Here is a 27,762-nt window from a genome sequence, read left to right as displayed (position 1 = left end):
AAGGGAAATGTAGTAATTACTTCTAAAGGCTGAAATACTTTTTACCTAATGATATTTTTCTCCACCATTTATATCTGAAGATCTGTCAGTACAGTGTGTAATGCAAACTTTATTCTGAGGCACATAGTCTATCATCATTTCAGTAACGTTTAGTAGAATTCCTGGTTCAAGCTATTCAACTTGTTCACAAATATACACGACTTTAACCTTGTTGATTGTGTATAAAATGTACGTTTTTACACCTTGCTCCAGATTTATCATCATCTTGTGGGAAAATACTAACGACTCTTTGGCAGTTATGATAACTACAGAACAGCTGCTTGTATGTATAACACTAGTTGTAGGCTGTTTTACTTGGACATATTCATGTTAGGTTTCTTAGTATGTCTTGTTTGTGCTTCATGACGCTGTTCTATTTCATCTCAATAGGTTCTTTTTTTTTCTGTTGCTTTTTGTCTTTAGCAAACGTGCATTCAAAAGCTTCCCTGAGCTGAAGGATGCAATTTGGGATCAATATTCAGTGTGGACAAACAGATTTGGAGTATTACTCTTTCTGTACTCTGTGATACTGACAAAGGTTTGTGGGTTGTTTGATTATTGTGTGCCTTCATTAACAGAATATTTGGTCATGTAACCCTTTCTCCATAAAACCGTGAACACTGAAGTCAGCTGATAAATCTAAGTGGATAGAATAGTATTTTCACTCATGCTGCAATTCTTATGCAGCATAAAAATATGAAAAGTTCAATCCCCGGTTTGTTTTTTTCCTGTTACTTATCTGGGAGAATTACAGATTTTGGAAACATCCTTCCTTGTATATTCCTGGTAACAGGAGAAATGAGTGTGTTTTGGTTTCATTTCATTACATAAGAACATCAGCCTCTTATAGCATTGTTTCACTACTGCATTATCTTGCTTTATGTTTTATTTGCTGTCATGAGAAATAAATTTGTTCATGTCTCAGTTAATACGATATCAGCCTCCTAATGTTTTGGGATTACATTCTGTTGTTGTAAATGTTGCTGTTCAATCCTGAAAAGAGCAAAAACACTTGTTATGTTTCTGCAGGGTACTGAAAACATAAAAAATGAAATCGAGGATGCAACTGAGCCATTGATAGATCCTGTTTATGGTCATGGAAGGTAAGTTGGAAAAGGTATGGTTGCTGCTACTTAAAACAGATAAATGTGCTCATTTTTTAAGAAATTATTGGCATTATTGGAAGGATTCAATCACAACTTCACAAATAAGTAAAAGCAACAATTATCATAGCATATCTGTTTTCACTGCTTACTCCCTCTTGTGAGTTCTGAGGAAAGACTTATGTTTATGTTAATGCTGAGTTTTAATAGGAAGAATTCTCAAATTCAGGGCTACATTTTTATATCAAATCAATTGATAGAAAGAGTTGGAATCATATTAGTGTTGCTGAATTACAAATACACTATAATTAAAAAAAAAAAAAAGTTAAAGATATCTGCTCAACTTCCTGAATAATAAAATATTTTTTCATTTGTTAAATGTAACTACTTTTTAAGAAGTAATTTATGTCCTTTTTAATGGGCGTTTTCTTTTTATTATGTAGCCAAAGTTTGATTAACCTCCTGTTGACGGGGCATGCTGTTTCTAATGTGTGGGATGGAGACAGAGAATGTTCAGGAATGAGTAAGTTGATTGTACTTGTTCATAATTTTTACGTACTATGAGATGCTCTCCTACACATTTGGAATACTATGTATTTCTGCTTTGATTTCTCCTTGTTTCTGTCCTTCGATTTAAGCAGACGTAATGAAAATAAAGCATACTTGCACAAAATCACTGATGTTGATATCAGTGATTGTCAGCTACAGACTGAGATGGTAAGATACCTGATGACTTGGATCGTGGAATGGCATGCAGTCTCAGCAAGTCATGAAGATATGCCATTGCACTAGAAGCAGGCCGCTATTCAGAGTGACCTCATCAGGCTAGATAAATGGGCTGTTGGGTACCTCATGAAATTCATCCAGGGCAGATGGAATAAGCCTGTGCACCAACGTTAGCGAGCACTGAGCAAGTAGCTTTTTAGAAAATAGTCTGAACATGTGAACAGCAGTTTGCACATGAGTCATCATAGTATGCCCTTCTGAAGAGGTACAGCAGCATCTTAGGCTGCATTAGAAACTTTCCAGCTAGAAGTGATGTTTCCCTCTATTTGACACTAGTGCTTCCTGTCCCATTTTGGGCTCTACAGCTTGAGGGAGATGTTGACAAAGTTGAGCAAATCCAGTGGAGGACCATTAAGATAAGTGGGTCTGAGCACGTGATGTACAAGTAGAGGTGGAGGGAGTGCTTTTCTTTCATTCTAAGAGGTGAATGCAATGCAGGGAGCTTATTGCTGTCTATTACTGTCTTATGGGAGGTGTTGAGAAAACAGAGCCTGACTCTTTTTGGAGGTGTGTAGTGGAAGAACGAGAGTCTATGACCAGAAGCTGTAATACGGAAAATCTATCTCAGTACCAGGGAAATAACTTTTCTCAGGAGAATGGTCAAATGCTGGAACAGCTTGCCTTGATAGGTTGTGGAATCCCCATCCCTGGAGATGCTCAGAACTCAACTGGCCGCAGCTTTCTGCAGTCTCTGATCTAGTTGGGCCTGTGCTGAATAGGTGTTTGGAGTAGTTGTCCTCTAAAGATCACTTTCAACGTGAATTATTCTGTAGTTCTACCATGCCTTGTTACAAGTACTTACTGATTCTTTTACTGATGTGCTGGTACTTGTACAGATCCTCATTTGTTTTGTGTTTTTTCCCTTGACGTTGTCTTCCGAAGTATTGCAGTACTCTGATTTTTTTTTGTTTTATTTCCTTTATTTCATACAAAGAGAAGATGGTCTTAAAGCAGTAAATGCTTTGAATTCTAAAGATGTTCATCTTTTTTCCCATACTGCTATGAAGTACATCTCAGGTTCATCAGCTTGTATTTCACAAGGGTTTTCGGTAATGTAAGTCATTGATGAAAATACTGACTTAGATAGGTTCATATAAGTCTCCACTCAAAATCTGAATTGAAATGCACTGGTTTTACAATGAACAGTTAGTGTAATCTCCTTTGAGACTTTATAGACTTCTACTTGATTATGATTCCATGGAGGCTATACTTTTGCATCAGGCTTGTCAGAATGTCATTTGGGTATTGTAGCACTTTTCGCTAGGCTTCTTTCCAGGGCATTAAGATTGGATTACTGTGGTTTATTATTGATGAGTCTATACTGGCTGTTCTTTGATTTTGATCATTCTCCTGCGTGCATATTGATTACTGTTGCAAGATTATTTGGAGGTTAAAATCCTCCTTTGTTCAGGGTTTTTCTTTTTAGCATTTTTTGTTGTTTCTGTTAAGTACCCTACCTTGTTTTCTCTTTTCTAGTCTCTGGACACCTCCTTTCTCTTTGATACATAAAGTAATAATTAATTTTCCCAGTCATATTTTATCTAGCTACAGGTTGACACGAGGAGTTTCATTAGGATCTGCAACCTTGAATGTGTCTGTCTTAACTATTTTTAGGATCTTGCAGTTCTTTCCCTCCTTTATCTTTCAGAGACCTTATTCATTAGTACTCCAAGATGGAAATTTTTTTCTAAGAATACTAAACTCTTATTCTATTATTTTTTTCTCAGAACTATCTGCATAACTGTAGAAAGGTACGGGGAGTAGTATTTATTTTTAAAAGACAAATATATGACAGTTGTTATTCATTTGTCTGTTCTTCGTTCATCAAGTAATTTTGGACATAGCTAGTTTAAGTCAAATTTTGCATCTGGCATTTTAGGAGAGGTTCTTGTGAGTTTCATGACAAGTGAGAACTACCAGAGACAGACAGGCAACGCATACACACAAAAAAAGGGGGAATTATTGCCTCCCATAGGAGTAACTGTGTGCAAAAATCCTTTGTTGCCTCTTGCTTCATTAGTCAACACATGTACTGGTAAGGCAACTACTCTGCCTATGCAGCCTTCCTAGGCTGGTAGTAAGGGAATAATAGAAATCAAGAGGTGTTATAGGGGGGCAGGGAACAGGAAATATAACAGAGGACTGGAAGTAGAAGTAGTTGAAGTTATTGTTTGAAGAGGTTCTGAATACAGAAATCCTTGAGAAATCTTTTTTTTATTTTTACATTCTGAGTTATGTGGCATCTGTGTCTTTTGCCTCAGCTACCCAGCTTATTTTCAGCTCAGTATTGTAAGTCCAAAACTTTGCTGAGGTTAGCTAGAGTGATCATCCTGTTGTTTTCAAGAACAAGAGGAAACACAGCAATTTAATATGGAAAAAATGAAGTGCTGTGATCATCTTTTTTTTTTTTTTTTTAAATAGTACCAAGAATTTGTGATGTTTTGGTCCATCACTAGGTGGTAGTATTCTGATACTGTTTTTAACTGTCTCATTAAATTTTGAAATCATCATTAGTTTTTGGCTGAACTTCCTTTAAAGGTTCTGATTGTCTTTGTTTTTAGAAATTTGCTTACATTTGCAAAAACTTTAAAAAAGAAAAATCTAACTTTCTGACAGGAGACACATATACTCAATTTTGTAGATGATTTTGGTGTTACCAGAAGGTCTCTTCAAGAGTGCTACTTTCTTCTACATGGAAAGGATATGTGCAAGGTTTAAATTTGAGCTAGTGCTGCTGGTCTCTCTTTGTATGCTCTTATGCAGCCTAACAGGGATTTTTGTTTGTCTTTCTTCACTGTTGCCTGATTGTGAAGTGAGAGTTTCTTCTACGGGCTGAAGTTAACATAATAGCTTTCAGATACATGGTCTGTTTAGCTTGATTACTGGTTACTTAGGATATTCATACTCTGCTGCTACTGTCATGGTTAGAATGGTTGAAGATGTAAGGCACCTCTGCAGGCTGTATGGTCCAATCCCCCTGCTCAAGCAAAGATGCCTAGAGCATATTGCCTGGGACCATGTTCAAACAGCTTTGGAATGTATACAAGAAGGAATACTCTGCCACATTTCTGGACAACCTGTTAGTTACAACTTGAATCATTATTTTCTGAATAGTAAATGTTACTCCCTGGTCCTCTTCCTTGCATTCTGAATTCTTTGTTTATCAGACTGAACTTTACTGATTTTTAACTGATTTTTTCAAAATAAATCTTGTGTTAAAATTATTTTCTTAATATAGTGTTATTTACTTATCATTTGTTTCCCTTCGTATATATATTAATGTATTATTAAAGCTGTTCCCTAGTTTGGAGGATCTTGAGCTCTCTCTTGCCTGTGGCTCAAATGAAGGATCAGTTGTCTAAACATACTGCAATTTATAGCAGCACCGTTTTAAGTCAGTGAGACAATGGAGTTTTGAAAGGTAATATCTATGCAGTCCCACACGTGAAGATTGATCTGAAACTATGCTTTCAAGGATTAAGAATTATAGGCTGCAAAGAGGTCCTTCTACATGTATAACTAGCAGCTCTAAAGGAATGAGTTATGCTTACAGTCCACAAAGGTATTAAATGAGCTAGTATTTGTAAGTTTGGTTTTGTTTTTCTTAACAGTGGAAAAAAAAGTTAAATCATGTCTGTAATGACTGTTATCCACTGCTAGAAAATTCAGTGAGTTAAAGTTCTTGAAGGAAGCATGGCACTGATATTAGTTCACTATTGAGATGGCATATATGTAAGCCCAGAATTCCTTCAAATCCTTACAATTATGAGTGGTTTCTAAGCTTGAATTTGCACTCAAAAAGCTTCCAAAAAGGCTCTGCAAGTGCTCTTTCAATCAGTAGTATGTAAATAGTTCAGCTGTTTTGCCAGCTGTGTGTGCTTGAGGGCTGTATGATAAATGGAAGTTGGTATAGAAAATAAAAGTGAGGGAACATTTTATTTTTGTACTAACAACTACTATTTACAAAATTCTTATTATTCAGAATGTGAAATCATTAGGATAAATAAAGCTGTGGAACTCTCAGAAAAAAGGACTGTTATTATGTGCACGTGCTCGTTCACACATATGTGTGTGGTTTTTTCCCTTTAGAAAGACTGTTTTCCCATTATTTTTCAGTATAATTTTAGTGTAATTTACAGGTGTTTCTTCTAATAAATCCAGCAGCTTTTGAAAAGAGGCTATCAACTGCAATCTTCATCCAAACACACCTATTTGGCTCTTATTCCTTTGTGAGAGTGAAATTATTAAACTCTTGTCTTTTTTATATTACTATAACTTATGTTTTCTGAAACTGTATGACTTCTAAAAACTGTTACTTAACCAATTTTGAGAGCAAGAGAATGTGATTTAAAAAAGCTCTGCAGATTTTTGTTTAAGTTTTGGATTTTGTTTTGAACAGAACTTCTTGGCATACATAAACAAGCAACAGTAGGCTTTCTGACACTGATGGAATCTCTGAGATACTGTAAGGTAAGCTGTTCTCTGTATGATTTAAATTCTTTTTTTTGAGTAGTTTGGGCTTTGACAGTATTACTTAAAGCTCCACTGTGAACGATAAGAGGAGGTATTACAGCACTCTGAAAGGATGTTCAACTTCAAAGTAAAACTGAGAATGATATTATACTAAAGCAGATATATAAGGTAGTTGTTAAATTCATCTTATTAGGTAAATTTTGTTTGATGTTATTTTAAATTAAAATTTTATCGCACCAATTTAAGATAGTCAGAAGCTTATTTTTATTAACTAATACAATGCTTACTGTAGGTTATGTTGATGGTTAAAAAACTTCATACCAAGTCCCAGGTTGACTTGCTAATTATGAGTGTTGCAGTTTTATTGTCCTCTCTTTATGCTGTCACTGTCTTAAAATAAAACAAGCCCTGAGTGGTAAAACTACTATGAAATGTATTCTGAATTGGAAAGATTCAAGATACAGATGTTATTTTGTGTATTTGTTTGTACACATCTGAACGCTACTGAAGTGCAACTTGATCCATGTCATTTCCCATCATGACACAATTTCGTTAATTATTGTGGAAAACTTTGTGCTTTACAAATATTATTTTTGAAACAGCATTAACGCTCTTAATTTTGAGTGGGTTTTTGCTTGAACTTGGCTTATGTTTCAATTGTGTAGTTTGCAGAACATTGTGTATTGACTGACGCTCTCATTTATTAATTAAACAGTGATTCTGAATCAGTATATTCAAAATCAGCTCGTAAGTCAAGTGGACTTCTTGCCTCATTTTTGCGTCTGACTGTATTGTTGTTAGACACAGGAGTAGTTATTCCATTCAAGTGTGTCTGCAAGGTTGAAATATTTGATATTGATAATATCGCTTTCCCAGTGATGTTGTCTTTCAGTTAGTGTAAGTTGCATTGTTTTCCAAGTCAAGCAGGAATCGGAGATGTACACAATAACTATTTTACATTATTCTTTATTTTCCTGACATTTAATATTAGTTCTCAAAGCATTTGGGTCTTCACAAACTGATTTGTTATTAGCTTGATCGTTAACTTAGTGAGATTTCTGGGTTTGCTTTGTGACTCTGATTTCATTGCACATTAGGTTGGCTCCTATTTGAAATCTCCAAAGTTCCCCATCTGGATACTCGGCAGTGAAACACACCTCACGGTCTTTTTTGCCAAGGTATGTTGGATGTGGGTGTTTTTTGTTGTTGTTGTTCTTTTTTTTTCTAACCTCAGGCTTTTTTTATATAACCTCAAACAGATAAATCTACATAAATCCAAAGTTCAGATGTTACTACAGCATGAATTTCATGTGACTATAATATAAAATGTGGTCGCCAAAACTTAATTAAGCCTTCCCTTGAAGGCAGACTTGTTGAAGTGGTTTAATGATATCTGTTAAATTTTAATGAAGTCTTTTGGTGCCAGCTTAATTCACTGGGGGAGGAAAAGAGGTGTGATTTAGAACACCATAATTGTGATATGCACTGTCTTGAATTGTGGTGGTGCAAGAGAGATTATCTATTGATTCCTGTTAGTTTAATCTTTCTGACAGTATTTTCACTGATTTTTAATCTGTAACCATAAATGTATTTGTTCTACCTTAAAATAGATAGAGGTCTGTTACAATAATTCCTTACATCTATTCTAACCTATACTAGTGGCAATCTGTGGAACATATAAAATACATTTGGCCTAAGTCAGTTTAAAATCTTAGACCAGAGCTTCTGAACAGGCAGTTCTGAATTCCAGTTGTCTGATGAATATTCTTTCTCCTCCAGTATAGAATGGCTCATCTTTTCTTGCTGAACTCCACTTAGGCTGTGGAAAACTTCGTCTTGTGATTAGTATCTTGGGAACTAAAAAAACAGGAAAAGGAAGCAACAGGATCTTCCCAGAATTTTTTTTTTTTTCTTATGAAGGAAGGAGGGACCTGAAAGTGTGTTTAAGTTCTAAGAGTATTTCATATATCTTCTGTCACCCTTCCTAAAGTCAAGGACGATCCATTTCAGATGGACATATCAGCTATGCAGTGGAAATATTGAATTATGTTGACAGTCCATTCTTGTATCAGTTGAATAGCTTGCCAAGTGCTTGGTCAGTAAGTTGTATGTGCAGCTGTCTGAATGGTTCTGGTACTAAATGTAACTTCTAGCTTGACAGTGAGTTTGAATACGGGAGAGAGATTTTCAGAATGGAAAGAGAAAGATGGACAGAGGAGCCAAAAGCAATTCAGAGTAAGTTTGGACAAAAACAAATGTGGCTTAATTCTCTGAAGCAAGTCTGATTTATAGACACCTAGATCCTTACACATATATGGAACATAAGCAATTAATAAACAGCTCAGTAGTCACTTTTGCAGTTAAGTGAGTAATTGGGCCAAGAAATGCAGAAAGGCAATTTTTCTGTTCACAATGAACAGTTTCTTCATTGTTTTCTTAGGGGCCTTTATTGAGCATGAAGGTTAAAAAACAAAAAAGTTTTACTCAAGTTCTGCATAGCATCCTACAGTCAAAGAAAAATGACAGTTGTTCTTTAAAACTCAGTTGCTTCCTTAAGATTTTACATTTCATATGAAGTGCAGCAGTAAATACTGTCCTCTTCATTGTGAAATGAAAGATATCCACTCTGGTTTTGTCTCAGAACACTTTGAATACTGAAAACATTATAGACTGCTGTTGCTGTTTGCCAGAATATGTTTGCAGTACTCTAAATCTGAACTCTTCTGCTCTAGCTGTGACTTTCAGAGAAATGTTTGGTCAGACTTTCTAAAATAAATCTGTTCATAGCTATTAATCTTTTTTTTTCATCTGTTACCGGTAGATTTTAATAAATGATGAAAGTGTAGCATAGCATCTTTCTGCTGAAAAATCACATTTATTTGTGTCAAAATAAAAAAAATGAATTGAAATGCATAACTGTGCATAAGTTCTCTTGTAACTGCTGTTGCCTGAAATAGCCTTAAATGATGACAGCTGAGTCAATTCTGAGTTTTAACAAAGTCTACCAGTAGATCAGCAGTTTCCCCCATTTTTAATGGTATTTGAACTAATGAACATTTTATTCTATCTATCTGTTTTTCATCACTTCATCAGGATTGTCAAAATTCATTCTGTGTGTACAGAAATATTATTGGCCTCATTTTATTACGAGGAATTGGAGGTACGAAGAAATGATGGGAAAAATTTAATTTCTTCCTTAACACTGCAATTTTGATTGAAGCATATTTTATGACAGAAAAAAATCAATAGTTTTTTCCTCCTGTGCCTTAGCTGACCTGTCTCCAGGCAAAAAGTTATTTACAGCTATATATTTTTGCAGCCATCCTGCAGTCAGAATAAGTTGCAGTGCAGTAGATGATGTCTTGTACAGATTGTGGAGACGTAAGAATATCCATCGAAATGTCTCCTCCTTCTGTTATTTCTAAAGAAAGTGTTTTTTCTAAATTAAACAGATGAGAACTTCCTTCTATTTCTGACACACTAAGTGTCCCTGTCAGATAGTGCTAATTCAAATAGGTAATAGGCTAAATGCCCTCTAAAAATCAACTTTAATTTAAAAAAATATTAGGTTGTAGGGAAGAGTCTGTAGAAGTGGAGTGGCTCTGACGAGTAGAGATGAGGATGTGATGCTTTCATTGAAATACTGTATGGTCAGTTTTTGGTTATTTTTATGACCTTTGTAACGGGGAGTTATGACAAGCTGAGGCTATTCAGAACCTTTAGGAATGTCGGTGTCATCAGGCACTCTGTAAAATAATGCAAACAAATTGAAATGTTGTATGAGATACACCAAAATGTGCGTCAGAGAAAATATTTTCTCTGGCTTCTAAATATGCCAACTGACAGTCAGCTGTCTATTTTCAGTTGCAGCATTGTAGCATTTCTAGACTTGAGTGATCAGACAAGCAGAGGAAACTCCTGATGAAGAGACATCTGAACATATACACATTAATGCTTTTCAAAGAAAGTGTCCCTGTTCTGCTGTGTTGGGTCTGTTTTTTAGAGTTTTTTCTTTTCCAACTTCGATCACTGTAATCTCCTCTCCATATTTTCAGGGCCTAAATTGGTTTTGGGGCATTTCTGTAGTATCCTCGATAACATCATCTCTCAGGGAAAAAAAGGCATTTACTTCTCTTCCTAAACAATCTTTTTAATCAAAACACTGTAGAACAACTGGGCAAACACTGACATTGCTGTAGTAGAATTCTGAATTAGGATCAATGGTCTTCGCCAGAACTGTGCTTAAGAGGAGCGTTACGGTGTATGGCATTTAGCTTCAAATCATTAGCATAGAATGTTGCTGGCCATGAAAGAAAATAAGATGCGTGTGGAAAAATCCTGTCATTACTTTTATACTGTTCAAAAGTAACCAAATAAATCACCAGAGAAGAAATCAGAATCAGATTTTTGAAGAATTCCGTGTCAGGATGTAGTTGCATAGCTTGTAGTTCCTGAGTCTCCGGTTTCTCTGATTAAGTGGAATTGTACTGAGCAGGATTGTCCAGATATCTGGTAGAAGGAATATAGATGTGTAAGGTAGTGGCAGGAAAAGCTGCTGGACTGTAACAGGATTTTGGTTTTGTGTTTGCTGATTAAGAGCAGAGAGACAGGTGCTGCTCTGTTCTTGACAGTAGCCCTGATCAAATTAGCTGTGACTTTTCAGATGCATCTATCAGCTGTATGCTTCTGAAAGGGAAAAAAAAAAAAAAAAATTTTTTTTTGGAGTGAATTTTAGGGCAGAGTGTTCCCTTTGGTATCTGTGGGCCTATTCTGCTGGTTGAGTTACACTTCATGAGTATAAATGCTGTTGTTGAACAAGTGAATTTAATTTGTTCTAAATAATGCAAAGTTCACAAGGGTTGCTTTGTCCAAATAGTTTCTTAGGATAAAGGCCAAGTTTCTTTAGAATAGTAGTCTCACAGTTGGAAAGAGGCACCTCAAAATAAAATACTTCTGTAAGTTATCTACTCTTCCAGCTTTGCAAGATCACAGAGCATGACTGTGAAACCTTATTCTGCTTTTTGCAGAGCTACTCTGATGAAATTGTTCCTACTACAGATGCGTATTTGTCTGAGAATGTGCACTTCTGATCCATTCCGTTGTTTGTTATTTGGGAGGCTTTCTATGGAGAAATCTGTGCTTCTTTTCATCCATATAAATAATTCACTACTACTTACCAAAGTAAATTCTAGGTGATTTTTTTTGTTTGTTTGTTTTTATTTGGTGGAATGACATTTTCAGGTGAAGTGTTTCCTTGCTGCAGCATTGTATGTAGAGGAAATGTGGAAAAACAGTGAAAGCACTGCTTAATAACCTTTACTCGTGCTGTGTTGGACGACGTTGTTTCAGTTACAGCTTTTATCCTCATTACAGTTAAAGGATGCCTATACTTTTGTATAAAAGTTTAGAGAAACTTAACCTCAAGGCAGTGTTGATTCAAAGGCTTACTTAACTTTGTAGTTAATTATATTGTAGCTCTCTAAATGAGAATGTGAGAACCTGACTTGAAGCACAAAAGGGCAGGGAGGGGAATAGTGTTTAAACTTTGCTGCAGTAAAAGACTGATGCATTTGTGTATATTTGTAGATATATTTTTAATAAAGCTAAGTTCCACAAAGTGACGGTGGCTGTATTTTTCTCTAAATCTGAAGCACTGTCATTTGTGAGGTCTCCATACTTCTAGTTCTCATTTCTTTAGTTAGAAATAAAAATTTTCTTTAACTGGAAATAGTTTTCATAAAAAGCCTTAACAATTACATTGTTTTGGGCACTCTTCAGGAGAACCACTTCCCTTTTCCCTTTTTCCCTCTCTTCCCTTTTTCCCTCTCTTCCCTTTTTCCCTCTCTTCCCTTTTTCCCTCTCTTCCCTTTTTCCCTCTCTTCCCTTTTTCCCTCTCTTCCCTTTTTCCCTCTCTTCCCTTTTTCCCTCTCTTCCCTTTTTCCCTCTCTTCCCTTTTTCCCTCTCTTCCCTTTTTCCCTCTCTTCCCTTTTTCCCTCTCTTCCCGGCTATTGCAATTAGCTGCCAGTTGTCACTGTCTGTCTCCTCTTATTTTTATTAAATCTGGACTTCATCTGTACTAAAAAAATATATACTAAATCGTGGAGAAATAATTGAAGCTCCTCAGAATGGTTATACCAACTTCTTACAGGAAACATTCTTTTTCATGTATCCTGCACGAGATTTGGGAACAAAGAAAAGATTGTGGGGAAGCTGGGCATATCCTCTGCAGTCCTAGAGAAGACATGAAAGGCAATTGTTTTTTCCACCTCTCTGGTAGTGTTTCAGGCATGTGGAGTACAGCAGAAAGGTTGATTGAAAAGTTTAAGGTGTGTACAGGTCTACGATAGGCAGGTGGGTCTGAACAACAGAGATAGGTTAGAGCTAGAGGACATCATTGCACTGTAAGAAATCCCATGAAAGATGTTAGGCTAAATCATATCCTAAAGACTGTGGTTACCACATACACTATCGTGTCCTAAATCAAAAGGCCAAGAGGCTGTGCTAAAATTTTCAGGTAGAGCTGACTTGGATTTTCCAGCTTAGCAATGGTGATTCAAGTCCTCACAAGGTTGGGTAAGACTGTGTTTTTCTGTCTTTGCAAGAATAAAGGAACATAGTACATTGACAAAGGATGTACAGCAAGGAAAGGAAAAGTATAACCATGGACTCAAAAGTGATATGATTGACTTTTATCAAGGCTGGAGTACAGTAATACACTCAGATACATTGAGGAGATTGCTTTAAGCACAATCTGGTGTTCTTACAGCTCCTGAGGTTGAGTAGTAAAAAAGTTGATGTCTTTGAACACTGGAGAAACTCATCTGGGTGCTGTGGTAGGTATTTTGATTGTTTGTGGCAAGAACTGTGTTTAGCAATTAGGTCAAGTTTTTGTAATGCTTTACTGCTCTTGTTGAAAGTACTGTGCATCTCCTGATAATAATAGCATGTAGGAGGACTGACTGGTTAGTTAGATCATAAAGAGGTAACTCAGTCATGGTGTTTGCATTATTTGTTCAGAACAGTTGAAGTACTGAGCTTTACATTATGATTTCTCAATAAATTGAGAGAGAATAAGGCTTCCAATGTTAGTCAAACCAGCTGTTTGGGATTTGCCGACCAAAAGACTTTCCTCTGTTCATCCTGTATCTCTGACTAACGTCAGCCACTTACCATTATAAATAAAAATTTTTCAAGCTTTACAAAACTTAACATTCATCCTATTATGTAGTGCTTGACTGTAATCGTTTAAGGACATTGCTCATGCTTGGCTGATACAAACCATGAAATGTAATTGTATATGCCCCTAAGCAAATGAATTCCTTTCATGAAAAGGCATTTTGTCTGTCTTTCAGAGAGGAAGTTTCAGTTTTTGTACATGAATAGATGATATAGGGCAACTTAGGTGGTGTTGCTTTTCATGTGTTCATTACTCCAGTTTTTGTTTCACAGAATTATTTCTCCTGAAATATTACATGTTCAAATACTTTTTTGTGTGCTGAAGTAAATGAGGGACTGATTTTATACTGCCTCCTTGCACACAGTTTCCAAGCCTTGATGAAAATGTGTAAAATGGGGTGGAAAATAGTTCTAGCACTTCTATTTGGAACTTTTGATTCATTAAAATTTATATCTGGTAATTCAAAATAAAATAGTAGTGCTTGTTGCACGAGGCACAATTTGAAAAAAGAACGAGGGAAAGATGAAATAAGAAATAAAAGCAGCACAATATAAGGAATGTTTTGTAGATCCACAAATGGAAAAATAAAGGAACTTCATGTGACCTGCTAGGCTCTCAGTTTTATTTACTGTATGAGCATTTCCAAATTGGAAAAGTTTTGAAGAAAATATGCTTGAGTAATGACCATGTATATCACACTACCCATTTTGTGTTCCTTAGTCATTTCAAGTCTATTTAAAATACAGTTAAGAAAAGTGGTTCTAACCTAGCAGTTACCTATTTAGTCTATTTTCCAACTTCCTACTTCTCTTTAAATCCTGTGTTCTGTTTCAGTCTTGAGTTTGCATTGTCAGTTGATTAAGAAATGAACTTTTACCTGATCTGTAAAATGAGCAACAGGCTGTAGGAATATATTTTAGACCTGTGTGGAATCACCCCCATGAAACAATTGCTTTGGCCATAACTTACATGATGCATTGTTTCTGAATGCTGTAGCATTTCTAGTGGAATATATTGTAGTGGATGTATAAAGTTACTGTTGCAAAAAACATGAGACCATTACAAAAATCATGATATATTTACTGCCCATTTGTAGGCAAAGAATCCTATGGTATTTTTTTTCTTCATAATACAAAGAATGACTTTCATACATAAACTGAAACTGGGGACTGAAGCATGAAGGATTGGATCCTACCTCATAAAAGTACTTCCTAGCATCTAGAAGAACATGTAGCCTTTAGTTTCAGAAATGAGCAGTGTCTAGTTTGCGTGTCAGTCTGTCTGACTTTTGAGGAAACACATAAGCTTTTCTTTCTTTCTGGTAGAATGTGCAGAATGCCTTGCAAATGTTAAATGCATCAAGGACATTGCTAAATAATAAGATTTATAAATTATAAGTCACTGTATCAAGTAAATTCTGAAAGTCAACACATAGAAACAGGCTGAGAAGATCACTGTATCATTCTGTATCCCTTTTAGGTATGAAACCAATGTTGGTTCCAGCTATATTTGATACAGTAGCGAAGACATGGGGGCCTGAGTCATCACATGACGGGTAGATATTCTGTTTTTCAAATTTGGAGGAATAGGAATCCCAGCTCGTTATTCAAGTTATACAGCTTTTATAGTATTACATTTTTTAAATATCAATCATATTGATATTTACAGAAAAATGTTGTATAAAAATGAAGTCATTGCTAATTCCAATTCAAATGAAGAACAAAATGCTAATGGTTTTTTCTCCATCATTTTCTTCTTCCGCTAGTCCGGTGCCTTGGTGTTCCCAGCTTCAACTTCAACTGAATTCTGCCATAATTACCATTCTATTTCCATTTCAGCTGTATTAAGTAGCAAAGTATTGTTTATGCTATTGCTCAGATGGTAGTACAACAGGATACAGTTGTCCAGCAAATGCTGTTCTGAAGTTTTATTATCTGCACCTTTTTTTAATGTAACGTTTTCTCATGTGTTGCATTACTGTATTTTTTCCCTGGCTGGTCATAAAGCATGTCCACTTTACTCAGTTCATTAATGCTTACCAGTTGCAATCCTATTTCTGCATTTGGCATGTGCTATGTTTGCAGTTGTTCCAGTCTGCAGGTAATGTTTAAAAACTGTTATACGTGTCTTTACGTAACTGCTTTACAGACAGATCTCGTCCTTTTCTTGTGTAGTTATCACTGAATACTACATGAAACAACTTTAGAATCCTTCTAATATCTGACAACTCCTAACTTGTGTATGGTTTTAAGGTTAGCTAACAAAGCTTGAAAATTACGGCTGCTTCAAAAGTCATCTTCTCATTTGGAGTTTAAACCCTAAGTTTTTGATTTTACTCACCCTAAATAATAACATAACTTTTTTTATTTGAACACTTTTGGTAATGGAGCGGAGTACTCAGTATTTGTGAGTTGATGGAGGGGAAAGGCATAAACTTCTATTTTTATTCCGTAAAATCTTTCTAAAGTCTTAGCCCAAAAACTATGACTAATAAACTTGGTGTGTTTTTGTTTCCTGATGGTTTACGAATTACTGTGTAGTATATAATCACATACAAGGAAAATGCGAGCTTTCTTAATAGTTAAGCTGGCGTCAAGTGAAGAATGGAAAAAAGAGATTTAGTTTCATGCTGTAGAGCACTCCTTCCCAGAAAGTGAATAAATACAGTAGTTGTTCCAGTATTCACAGATTTTGGCATAACTGTATACTTAAGAAAGAGATAAGGCAGTGGTAAAGGATACTGTTCTAGTTAAATGATGCCATCTCAGTTATGTGGAAGAGGAAAAATCTGGGTTTGCTTTCCACGCTTTCAACAATATATAGGTATGATTGTCAAAGTTTCTGAATTAATGCAGCTCAGTGAACAAGTGAATGTATGTCAGCGACTGGCTCATTCAGAGTTACTGGTTGTCTTCATGAAATCTTTCAAAAAAGGGAATATTAAGAGATCTTACTGAGTTGTTTCAGCACAGTGTTGGTGGTTGTTTTTTTGTTTTGTTTCCCCAAGGGTCCTGAAGTCTAACATGCTATTCTTGTAGTATCCAGACACAAAAATCTGCACAACACTGGCTTTTGGATAGCTGTCTTTGGGTGAGAACTTTCAAGCTTATTAGTAGAGTTCAGATAACATTTAACATGGTCAAAAAACTGTATTTGAATCTGTTGTGTTAACACTCAATTGCATTGGATTAAAATTAAGAGAAAATAGATACCATTCTGTAAAGGGAATTTATAGAGTAAGGTTGTTATAAATCTTTAAGCACCTGTTCATTGTCTCACTGAGATTGGCTGAAGTTGTAAGGTCAGAATAGTAAAGCTAGAACTTTCTAGAAATATGGAACAAATGAGATTAGAAAGATCTAGTAGAGGTTTGAGGATTAAGACTTTCACTGAAAGCAGTTCCTACCCAGAGCAGGTTGGTCAGGACCTTGTCCTGTTGCATTTTGATTATCTTACAGCTTTGCTGGGCAGCCTTTTCCAATGTGTGTTTTCTTTCATCTCAGAAATTGTGTAAATAATGTCTAGTCAGAATCACCTGTTTTGTGACTTGTACCCATTGACACTGTGCCTTTCCCGGAGGAGTCTGGCTCTGTCATCCTTATGTCCTATACTCTAGTTAGGTTGTTTAAGATTGTAGCAATGATTCTTCTGTTCAGACTTGAGAAATCTAGTCCTCTCAACTCCTTCTCCTATATTACATGCTCCACCACCTCAGTCATTTTGGTTGTCTTCCTCTGGACTGCTCCAGTATGTCAGCATATTGTGCTTGGGAGCTGAAATTTGCATCTGGTGTTTCAGATAAAATCTCACAGGTGCCAAATAGAGGGGAGAACTGCTGATGACATTCCTGCTAATATGGCCTTCCTTGCTACTGACTGATACTCAACTTGTCCGTGAGAACCTCCATATTACCTTTGCAAGAAACGAAGTAGTACACAGTGAATGTTTTGTCGGATTTACATGGTCCCACAGGGTGAAAGTGCTTCCAAGCCTAGGCACATTGTGCAGTAAGAGACCATCCAAAGCCTGTGTTTCAGCATTTCATCTCCTAGACCCTTTCTTAAATTTTTCTTCTTTCTATCTTATATGTCTGTCTTTTCTCCCCATACATATATGCAATAGCATATATGCTACTGTAGTGGTACCTACCACTTAATTACTGTGAAGGCCTATGTGACAAGAGCCAAGCATGCAGTCACCATTTTGAGCTTGTGCCTGTGATGGTTGAGGTTTGTCTGCCTACTGCCAAACACTGTCATTAACAGCAGTGTCTGCCTTCAGTCTGGCTAGGAATGCAAACTTAGGCATTTTTTCTCTTCCGGGCTTCCATTTCAGTGATGGTCCTTGAGATTCCAGTCCCTCTGTTAAATAAAACTGAAGTTGGACAAGGGATTCAGAAGTCAGTTAGAGATACAGGAATTGGTGTCAGATCATCAGTCTTGTTTTCATAGGAAAAAGTTTTGGAAAGGTTACTGTCTTGAAAGCCACAGATTATAGCATTGAAAAACATGTTTATCTACAGTATAAGATCATATTAAATCTTCATTCTTGCGGCTCAAATTAAATTGTAGTGAATTAAATAATTGATAAATTATCAATGTTTCTATACCTTTTTTTGGCAAATTTTTCTGAAGAAAGTACTGTAATATGTAATTCTTCTATGTATCACTCAGCAGTACTATGTGTATAACTACGAAGTAGCCCATATACAAACAGATTTCATTTTCAGGGGCAACAGGTCTTTCCGAGAGGAGTCTGTAAAAATTCATGGCTAGAATGTCAATGTAGCTTAGTCATTATGTTCTGGTTTTGATTTGTAAAATGAAAAACTCTGGAATGTTTTCATTAAAACTTATGAAGAGTAATTTTTGCCTCCAAGGGTAGACGTGGGATCTTAAAATAACTGGTACTACTGATGAGAACTTTTCAAAGTAATATAAAGTGACTTGTTTGCGTATTACAAGAGCCAATGGGTGAAACATGATTTGGGGGAACGTGTTGTACTTACTATTGAAAATAATTATAATAATCAACTGTTGATGGGATTCTCTTATATGGAACTTCCAATGTATGGGATGCATCAAAATACAATTCATAAGTCTTGACGGTGGGTGTATATTTTGGCACATGAAATGAAATATCAGCATTGTCAGCTGAAGTATGTGTTTGTTAGATATTTATCATGTTTTCAACTTTGCTGCCAAGGAGATATGTTTGGAGGGGGGTTATGTTTGGTTTGGTTTCGTTGGTTGGTTTGGGGAGGGGAGAAGTTGATTTCTTCTTTTAATTTTTTTTTTTTTTTTACCCCAGTGGAAATATATGGACTAATTGAACTTTAAGTTTCCAATAGTGGATATGAATGATATACTAAGTAAAAGATACATGGGGTTTGTATGTACACGGTGAAAATCTTGGAGTTTTAAATTATTTATGGAACGGTGGTCTCAGTGAAAGGTGAGAATTATTTCAAAGATGTGAAAGGGTTGGTTTGTTTTTGTCATCCCTCCATGGCAGGTAACTTTTCTAATTTACCCCTTCAAATCACTTGCTTTGAGTATCAATACATCACACTTTGTGGGGGAAAGAAGTTTTAATATAGAATATGTGAGATGCTCTGAAAGTAATGCCTCCTATTTATTTCCATGGAAGCAGCTGCAGATAGAAAAAGTACAGTAACACCATCTGAAAGAGCAAATTCTCTCTCTCTAATAGACTATTTCAATATATTAGCCTATTTGCACTGATAAGTTGATCAAGAGATGCTTTATTTTGTGGTGTGACAGCTGTGTGTGGCCATCTTGAATGTGATTTCTTTCATCTTGCTGTTGCCATTGCTGAAATGCACCAGCCACTGCCTCGCTGTGCTCACGTCCATTATTTGGTCTCCATAAATGTTCAGAAAGCATTGGTAAATGTCACTGGGTATCATTTTTTTTCTGCAGGGAGGAATTTGGTGATGCACCTTTGCTTCAACACGCATTTCATGTCAGACTGCCCCTCTGCTGCCATCTGTCACGTGGCAACAAAATGTAATAGAATATTGGTGGAAAGATTCAACCTCCACTGCTGTACTGCCTATATCTATATATCTGACATCATGGGCCAGTGTAATAAAATAGGAGGCATTAATTTCATCACAGTCCTTGTTCTGTAGGGAGGCTCTACTGCATTTAGGAGTTCATTTGAAAAATGTAAAAAAATATTCAGGTCTGGAATACGTAGTGACTTGTTGTGTAAGGTCTTCCCATGTACGTGTTAAATAAAACAACTAAGGACCTGAAAAACTAAAATGCCAACAAACATACACAGTATCTGCAGTTGGACTGTCAAGCTAAAACCTGTGGGTAGTTGCAGGAGGCTTTAAAAAAAAAAAAAAATGTTTGCATAGCTTGAAATTGTGGAAGGTACTACATTAAACACTGTAGTTTGAGAGCAGGTAGGACCAGAAGCAATAGTTTGTGTTCTTGGTTTATATTAAGTTTTATGGATAGAACTGTGTATTTGTAAGTAGAAGCCAAGTGTAACTTGGTAGCTTATGTTTGAAATAATACATCTTTGCGTTTGAAAGGTACTTTGGTTATATCCTTCCATACCATGGAAACTTTTAAGAGTTCTCACTTGTGAAGTTGTTTCCATGAGCTGCTAACTCTTTCATTAAGAACCTACTATTAAAATATCACCTCTGTAGAGTTAATTCCCAAATATAGAAGTCACTGGTCATTGGCATCTATTTTAAACTGGCAGCTATTTTAAACTATTTTAAATTGCTCTTGTTCACTGTAATTCACTGTATTCCTTAACACTGCCCCCTAAAAATGAAACTTTTCTGATTTTGAGGTATTCCAAATCTCTTATTTAAGAGCGAGTCACACATTATCAAGTTTTACATTGTATGTACTTCAAAGAACCACTTCAGTGTTCCGTGGTGACATAATGTACCCCTTTTGGTGTAGTATCTCCTCAACAGCTGCACAACTTGGTATAGCAACTGCACAACTTGGCATCATGAAAATAATTGTGTTGAACTCTGTATGTTATTAAAACTGTGGTTTCATATGAGGCTTGTTTTCAATTTGAATTTTAGCCCATGTTTAACATGGAAGAGTTGTATCTCTTGTGAAACAGTTACTACCTAATTCTGATGTAACTGTACATCTAACCATGTAGAGTTACTGTATCTTGTAAATAAGCTCTCTGGCTATCTTTCTTTTCCACAAGGAAGACAAAATTAGCCATTACAGTTTTTTTCTCTATTTTAATTTAATCTTCTTCTAGAAAACTTTCAGTACTTGTAAATAAGTGTTTTCTTGGCCAAAAAATAAAAATAAAATAAAAATGCCAGAAGTACAGTATGTCCTGCAAACGAAATAGCTATGACTAAAGGAACGTGATGGAAATATATGGATGGTCTGAATGGCATGAAAGAAGCAGATCATGGACTTCCCACACTTGTATAACAATAAGTACTAAGTAAACTTGAACCACAAGCACTGTCATATGAAAATGTGGGCAGCTTTGGGTTCTGCATTCCGTGGAAATCTTTCATTAACTTTTTCTTTTCTAAAGAGGAATTATTGCATTTTGTAAGGTTTTGCAGACCTAACTTTTTTTTTTCCAAATCCTCACACTTCCTGAGTCCTTTTTATCTATCGAGCATTTCAGAAATGTCTAATTAGTACATAATTATGAAAGTATGCCATTAAATGATTGAGCTTTTTAAGTGCTTTGGTTATCATTCATTTATATAATCACTAGCATATTTTCCATGAAATAGTTTTTTGTTCTAAATTAATAGTATTTACAGAACCTTAAAATCACACGATGATGATACTATAGAAATAGAAAAATGTAGTTTTTATATTTCTGCTAAATTAAGCAAGTAATTTACAGTTTGCTTTCATCAGGAAGCAGTAAAAGATTGTAAGGACTTCTCCCTGACAAGTTGCTTCTGTACGCTTTTTCACTGTAAGATTGCATGGTTCAGTGAGACTTACAGTCCTGGTTTCTCAGCAGGACAGCCTTCTTCCGTTACAAATAAAGATGTCCTGTCACTGTGAGATGTGACACTGTAAGTCTGATATTGCACATGAGGACACCTTTCAGAATGCCTTGCCTGCTGTGTGAAGACAAGCAGCTGGCTCTGTTTCTGCACACTGTGTGTCTGGGGCTGTTTGCTGTTCAGAATGCACAGATGCAATATGGATACCCCTCAACAGATCACAAAAAATGAAACCCTAACCCTTCAGGCACCACGATCCTTAGGAAGGCAGGTTTTTGCACAGTTGTCAAGCAGCACTGGAGTAGCCCATGCAATGGTCTGATGAGCTGGAGCATCAGCAGGCAGGTCAGATACCTCCTCCTAGCTTTCTGTCTAATGCGGTTCTTCGTAGACCAAATACTGATCTGTCCCATAGAGGGCGATAAGGGGAACTTTGTAACCAGTGATGATAGTAACCTGATGCCAGTTACAGCTGTATCTTCCATGTATTCAAAATAAAACTTACCTCTTATTTTTAAAAGTGTGTTATGTTTGTTACCCTTTTTGTATGTCCTAGAACAGCTGGCTTTCGTTCAGGAAGGTTTTTAAGTACAAGCCAGGTACCATGAGATGTATACTTGAAATTCTTGGCTGACTTGGAGTCAGCTATTAAGAGAAACTGGATAAGAGTGGAATTTGGTTCTTTCCCTGGAGCAGATTTCTTATACTGTCCAAAGAACAATAGATTGCTATGTGTTTTTCAATCCTACATTTTCTTTTAATAGGAACTTGCAACAGGGATCTCTGGTTTAACATGTATCACAGGCAGATATTGTTATGATTTTCCCTTTAAGTCATGTTCCAGAAAGCAAAGTTGAGCTGAAACTGGAAATAAAAAGATTTATGTATTTTGATTTGTGAAGAATATATTTACTTTATACAGTTTCTTCACATTGTACATTAAAAATAGCATGTTTTTTGAGGTTTGGTTTTATTCAGAGCTATGCCAACGTGTTGGTCTTTTTCTTGTGTTTCCTGTTTATAGCAGGGTGGGTTACAGTGCATTTCCACTTTGATGGGAAGGAAAACTATAGGAAGGCATTGTGAAATGCAGTTTTCCCTCTGCACAGGTTTTTCATTTCCCTTTTGATGTGAAAAACAAGATAGGTGATCATAACTCTTCAAGAGGAGACATAGCTTTTCAAGAGGAGTACTTCAAGTACTCCTTGTGAGCAGTATTTGGTGTTTCAAGTTCTCTTTGAGTCATGGTTTTGTACCTTTCAAACTGAATGATGATGCTGAGTATGGTGCATTTCTTAGCCTTTTTGCCACAGTAGTATAAATCAAAATCTTTGTAAAATATTTAGCTTCCTAGTAGCTTTTCTATGCCATGATATCTGCATGAAAAAGCTTACATAAAGTTTGTATAGAAATTGGAATAATCTTTAACGTATTTCTTGGTAGTCACTGTCATCGATGTTTTCAAAGTACCCTCAATGGTTCTTCTTATATTTGAATTTATTTCAAGGTCCAAACCTATGTAGTATGGTACAGTATTTCTTTAGTAACATGGATCTGAATTTAAGAATCTTCTGAAATCTTTTTTTTTTCTTTTTTCCTTAAGGACATGGCTCTTGTTGCTCCTGAAGCTCCTTCAGAACAAGCTAGGAGAGTTTTCCAGACATATGACCCTGAGGGTAAGGGCTGTACTCATTCTGTGGATACAAATTTTGAATTGTAATGGATGCAGAATTCTGTGGAGTATCATAAGGTTTAACAAAGCCAAGTGCAAGGTCTTGTACCTGAGTTGAGGCAATCCCCAATACCATTACAATCCATAGAATCATACAAACTGAGGGATGTAAGGATAGAAAAGGGGTTGGGTGAACTGGTGGATGGCAGCTGGACGTGAGGCAGCACTGTGTTCTTGCAGTCCAGAATGGCGACCTTATCCTGGGCTGCATCAAAAGAAGCGTGGTGAGGAGGGTGATCCTGCTAGTCTGTTCTGATGAGGCCTCACCAGCCAATCCAGATGTGGAGTCCTCAGTACAGGGGAGACATTGACCTGTTTGAACGTGTCCAGAGGAGGGTCATCAAAACAAACATCTCCCCTGTGGGGACAGGCTGAGGGATCTGGGGCTGTTTAGCCTAGAGAAGAGAAGACTCCAGGGATAACCTATGAGCAGCCTTTTAGTATCTAAAGGCGGGCTGTAAGAAAGAAGAGTATGTCCTCTGACAGGGTCTATGGTGATAGGATGAGGGGAACTGGTTTCATAAAAGAGGGGAAATTTAGGTTGAATATAAGGAAAAAGTCTTATACAATGAGGGTGGTGAGGCACTGGAGCAAGTTGTCCAGAGAGGTTGTTGTTGCCCCATCCTTGGAGACATTTAAGGTCAGGCTGGGCCTGAGCACCCTAATCTAGCTGTGGGTGTTTCTTTTCATTGCAGAGAAGTTGGACTAGATAACTTTTAAAAATCTCTTCCAACTGTAAAGATTTGACGATTCTATCTCTTCAAAAAGAGAACCATTTTTTATAAGATCTGTTCCAAATAGTGCACTTTCAAATCCATTGTTCTTTCTAATCATGATAATATGCTGTTTATTCCTGTGCTAGTTAAGCTAGAAGACTTAAATACTTATCACAAACAACATTAAGTTTTCAATACAGTAGATTAATTAATCTACAAGTGAAATGAAGGAATTATCTGAGAACTACTTCAATTAAAGGAAACTGAGTACAACATTCTGTGATAGGAAGTAGAGTGTAAACTTTTAAGCCTGGTAATAGTCTTTGTAGTTAATGGAAAGCTTATGTATATTTTGTCGTCTTTTGCATTACTGCCTTCATCATGAAATTTTGTTTTTAAATGTGTATGGCACAAACTGAAAATTAAATTTTGGAAACAGATAATGCCTAACATTCAGGTATTATTTTAACTGTTCAGAAGGGGAAAAATGTACAATTATTACCCCTACGGTATCAACCAGATTGCTGTAGACTGAAGTCTTAACAAGTATTAAGCCTTAAGTGTATGACTGATGAGCTTACAGTTTCTGTATTACATTCCTTTTTTTTCTTTTTCAAGTGTTGTAAAAGCTGTTAAAACTGTGTTCCTTCTAGAGCCCTACCACTGGTTTTTCAGTTTTAAAGATGTGCAGTATTTATATTTAAGTAAAATTTGTTTTCCTGAAAAGCATTTTGTTTCTTTTTCTAATGAGTTTTGTTACTTTTTCAGATAACGGCTTTATACCTGACACTCTCCTAGAAGACGTAATGAAGGCTCTGGACCTTGTTTCAGATCCTGAATAGTAAGTATAATAACATTTCAGTGTATAGAAATATAAGTTAAATTCTCGAATTTTTTTTTTTTTGGCCTGTATTCAGAGCACAGGATGTTATTTTGGAGTTCTTAGGTCAACTTTAAATGAAACAGAATGGAAGAATTAGAATTAAAATGTCTCTAGCTTTGGTAGCAATGACTACAAGATATATCCTTCCGTCATTACTCTGTGTTGAGCAGATTGTTCTTTTGAATATATTCCTGTCTGTTGACAGAGACAAAAAAAAACCAACAAAACAGCAGGGTACTGGAAGGCATACTGAATACAGATTAACATTGGATGTACGTGCAAAGTTTGCAGTGAAGCTGCTTCAGTTACATTCTTGTTTTCAGGCACCCGGTACCTTGTGTTTATAGTTGTAATTTAATTGAAGAAGTGACACCCTGGTTTCTAGAATTAGAGTCAAAGCTGTTGAGAAAAAGGTAATATATTTTTTATATCATGTGAATAACAGGAATAATGTTTAGTAGCAGCAGTTAACTTTCAGTGCCAAAGCTTACCTTCTAATCAAATTTTACCACTAAGTGTTCAACCCAGAAAGGATAGAGATGTGCTTGGACAATTTTTTTTTTTTTTTACATCTCCAAAAGATAGTTTTCCTCTTTTGTAACCATGTGTTCTAGTTTATTGTGATCTAAATAATTTGTTTCTGTAGAATGGCTGTGGAGACTGCAAGCATACTTACCACAGACATGAAATTTGATTGAAGTGGTTTTCTGTCCTTTAAAATGTTACAAACTACAAAAAAGTTCCCTGAGCTGTTCTCTGTGGAGAAGAGGAGTGAAAATTGAAATTAATAGACACCCGTGAAACTAAAACCAAATAAAATGTGACCAAAATGCTAGCATTTGTGTCATGTCAATAAACAGTGAAAATTATCAAAGCTTTTTGTGAAGAGGTCTGAAAAGCTTTTTTGGCCTTTTGTGTTCTCTTGCCTCAGTGATTTCCCTTTCTGCACTGAGCAGTTCTTTCATTTGTCTGTTTGGCCTTCAGGACATCTGTGGCATAACCCTGATGTATTTTGTTGTCCTTACCACATCAAATGTAAATTGACTTAGGAAGAGCCAGTCAGAAGGCCTGCTTATATGGAAAAGACCTCACTGAAGATCAAACCATAGAATATTTGGTCTTGAAACGTCTCTTTTTAAGTAAAAAAATTTTGTCCAACATTACTGTGTTGAGGACCTATTGTATTTTGGTTTTAGTTGTCCCGTCTGTTTAGGGGAATAGAAGTATAAGTAACACAATTCAAATAGCCTACGGACTTTTCTGGTTTTTTTTGGGTTTTTTTTTTGGTTGGTTGGTTTCTTTTAAAGTAAATGAAAAGCATTGCTTCCAAGAGTGCTATTTACACCTTTTAGTTTGGGATTGAAATGGAAACTCTCAGCGATCGAGTTGAATAATGGTCAGACAACCTGCTTGGAGCTTGTGAAGAATAGATGGGAAACTTTGTAGTGCAGATATGAATTAACAAGTGAATCAACCATTTCAGTATTAAACTAGTTTATACAAAACAGTATGTGATATAGTAAAGATTTTTCGATCTTGTAGTAAATGCTTGTGAAGAACCACATCTTACATCTTAAGTAAACATGGGATAAGAAGAAAGGCTTTGTTCTACACTGGTAATTGATTCAATGATAGAAATTAGAAATATCATTTTTTGTAGAGTTGTCATTAGATGAATCCTGTGAGAATTTCCGCTTAATCTGTGTAGTTTGGTATGGCATAAGTGAGATTTTAAAGGTGAAGATTAATATGATGATTTGCTCCTTCACAGCAGTACAAAAGCTTTCAAGACGTTAAAAAAAATAAGCTAATGTGAAAGGGCAACAGCAGTTACTAGAAGATAAGGTGATAGAGGTCTCAGAATAGACATTCTGTGAGTTGGTGGGATAAAACAGTCTTGATTTTTACATGCACGGTGTTGGACTGCAAATTAGATGCCACCACTCAGGAAGGAGTTCTTAGATTTGAATTGCTCCTGAGTCACAGATGACATATGGAATGAAGTATCTGTGAATTATGCCATTGTGTAAATGCATGACATTCATTCTCCATCAAACCAAGTGTTTATTGTTACTCAAGTACAAAAATAAGGTGTTGTCAAATTGGATTACTAGGTGGCAGTTTCAAAATATAGGATGCTTATTCACAGAATCTTATCTAATCTTATCTTGTCATATGGGAGTGGAGTTGATTAAAAGCCACAAGTTCGTGGGTTAAAAGCCAGTTAGGTACATGCATGAAAGAAGAAAATAGGTATCTTTGTGTTTTAGGTACTGCCTCTCATTGAAGATGTCTTTGAGCAGCAGACTGCTGGAAGTGGGGAGGGTAAACTAAGGATATCACTGTATGCTTGCCCTGTTTTACTCTATTATAGGCATCTTCTACTGTCCAGTGTCAGAAACAGGATACTGCACAAGGCAGTCAGTTGGTTTTACCCAGTGAGGGCATTCTTACGTGTGGTACAACTTGTACACAGAAGGATAGGATAGGATAGTCACAAATAAATGTTCAAACAGCTGATGTCTATAGAGATACACTGCTTAAGTAGGAATGTGAAAGTATAATTGGTATTTGTTGTAATGACTGAAAGTCATACCATCTTCATTCAGTAAAGCTTTCAGATTAGTCCAGTGTACTGCTAATTTTATTTTTTTTACTATTTTTATATGAAATATATTGGTTAAACTTTTATTTTGATATAGTTAGTAAATCTTGGAGATTATTCAAGTCTCTGTTTAAAAACATTGTTCAGCAGTTACAGGGCTGTTTAAGAGATGACTGTTTTATGTATCTAAGCACAAGAATGCTTACAAGACAGCAAAATGCCTTTTGGGCCATAAACTGTGTTTTAGAC

The 27,762-nt window shown here is 36.0% G+C and overlaps 1 protein-coding gene across 2 annotated transcripts in view; it reads left to right on the top strand.

Moving 5' to 3' along the window:
• The window catches only part of MINDY3 (MINDY lysine 48 deubiquitinase 3), a 47,326-nt gene that overhangs the window by 12,832 nt on the left and 6,732 nt on the right, over positions 1-27,762 (top strand). For both annotated transcript variants that reach the window (XM_031614512.2, XM_090142874.1), the window contains exons 6-12: positions 463-577; positions 1,069-1,142; positions 1,586-1,665; positions 6,328-6,398; positions 7,499-7,579; positions 23,181-23,253; positions 24,794-24,866. In XM_031614512.2, coding sequence (XP_031470372.1) covers positions 463-577; positions 1,069-1,142; positions 1,586-1,665; positions 6,328-6,398; positions 7,499-7,579; positions 23,181-23,253; positions 24,794-24,866 — 567 coding nt within the window. The remainder of the gene's footprint in view (positions 1-462; positions 578-1,068; positions 1,143-1,585; positions 1,666-6,327; positions 6,399-7,498; positions 7,580-23,180; positions 23,254-24,793; positions 24,867-27,762) is intronic.

This window comes from Phasianus colchicus, chromosome 6 (genome assembly GCF_987193195.1).
Source record: "Phasianus colchicus chromosome 6, bPhaCol1.hap1.1, whole genome shotgun sequence".
NCBI lineage: Eukaryota > Metazoa > Chordata > Aves > Galliformes > Phasianidae > Phasianus > Phasianus colchicus.
The sequence above is the reverse complement of the archived record's forward strand: the minus strand, read 5'-3'. Positions and strand labels throughout refer to the sequence as shown.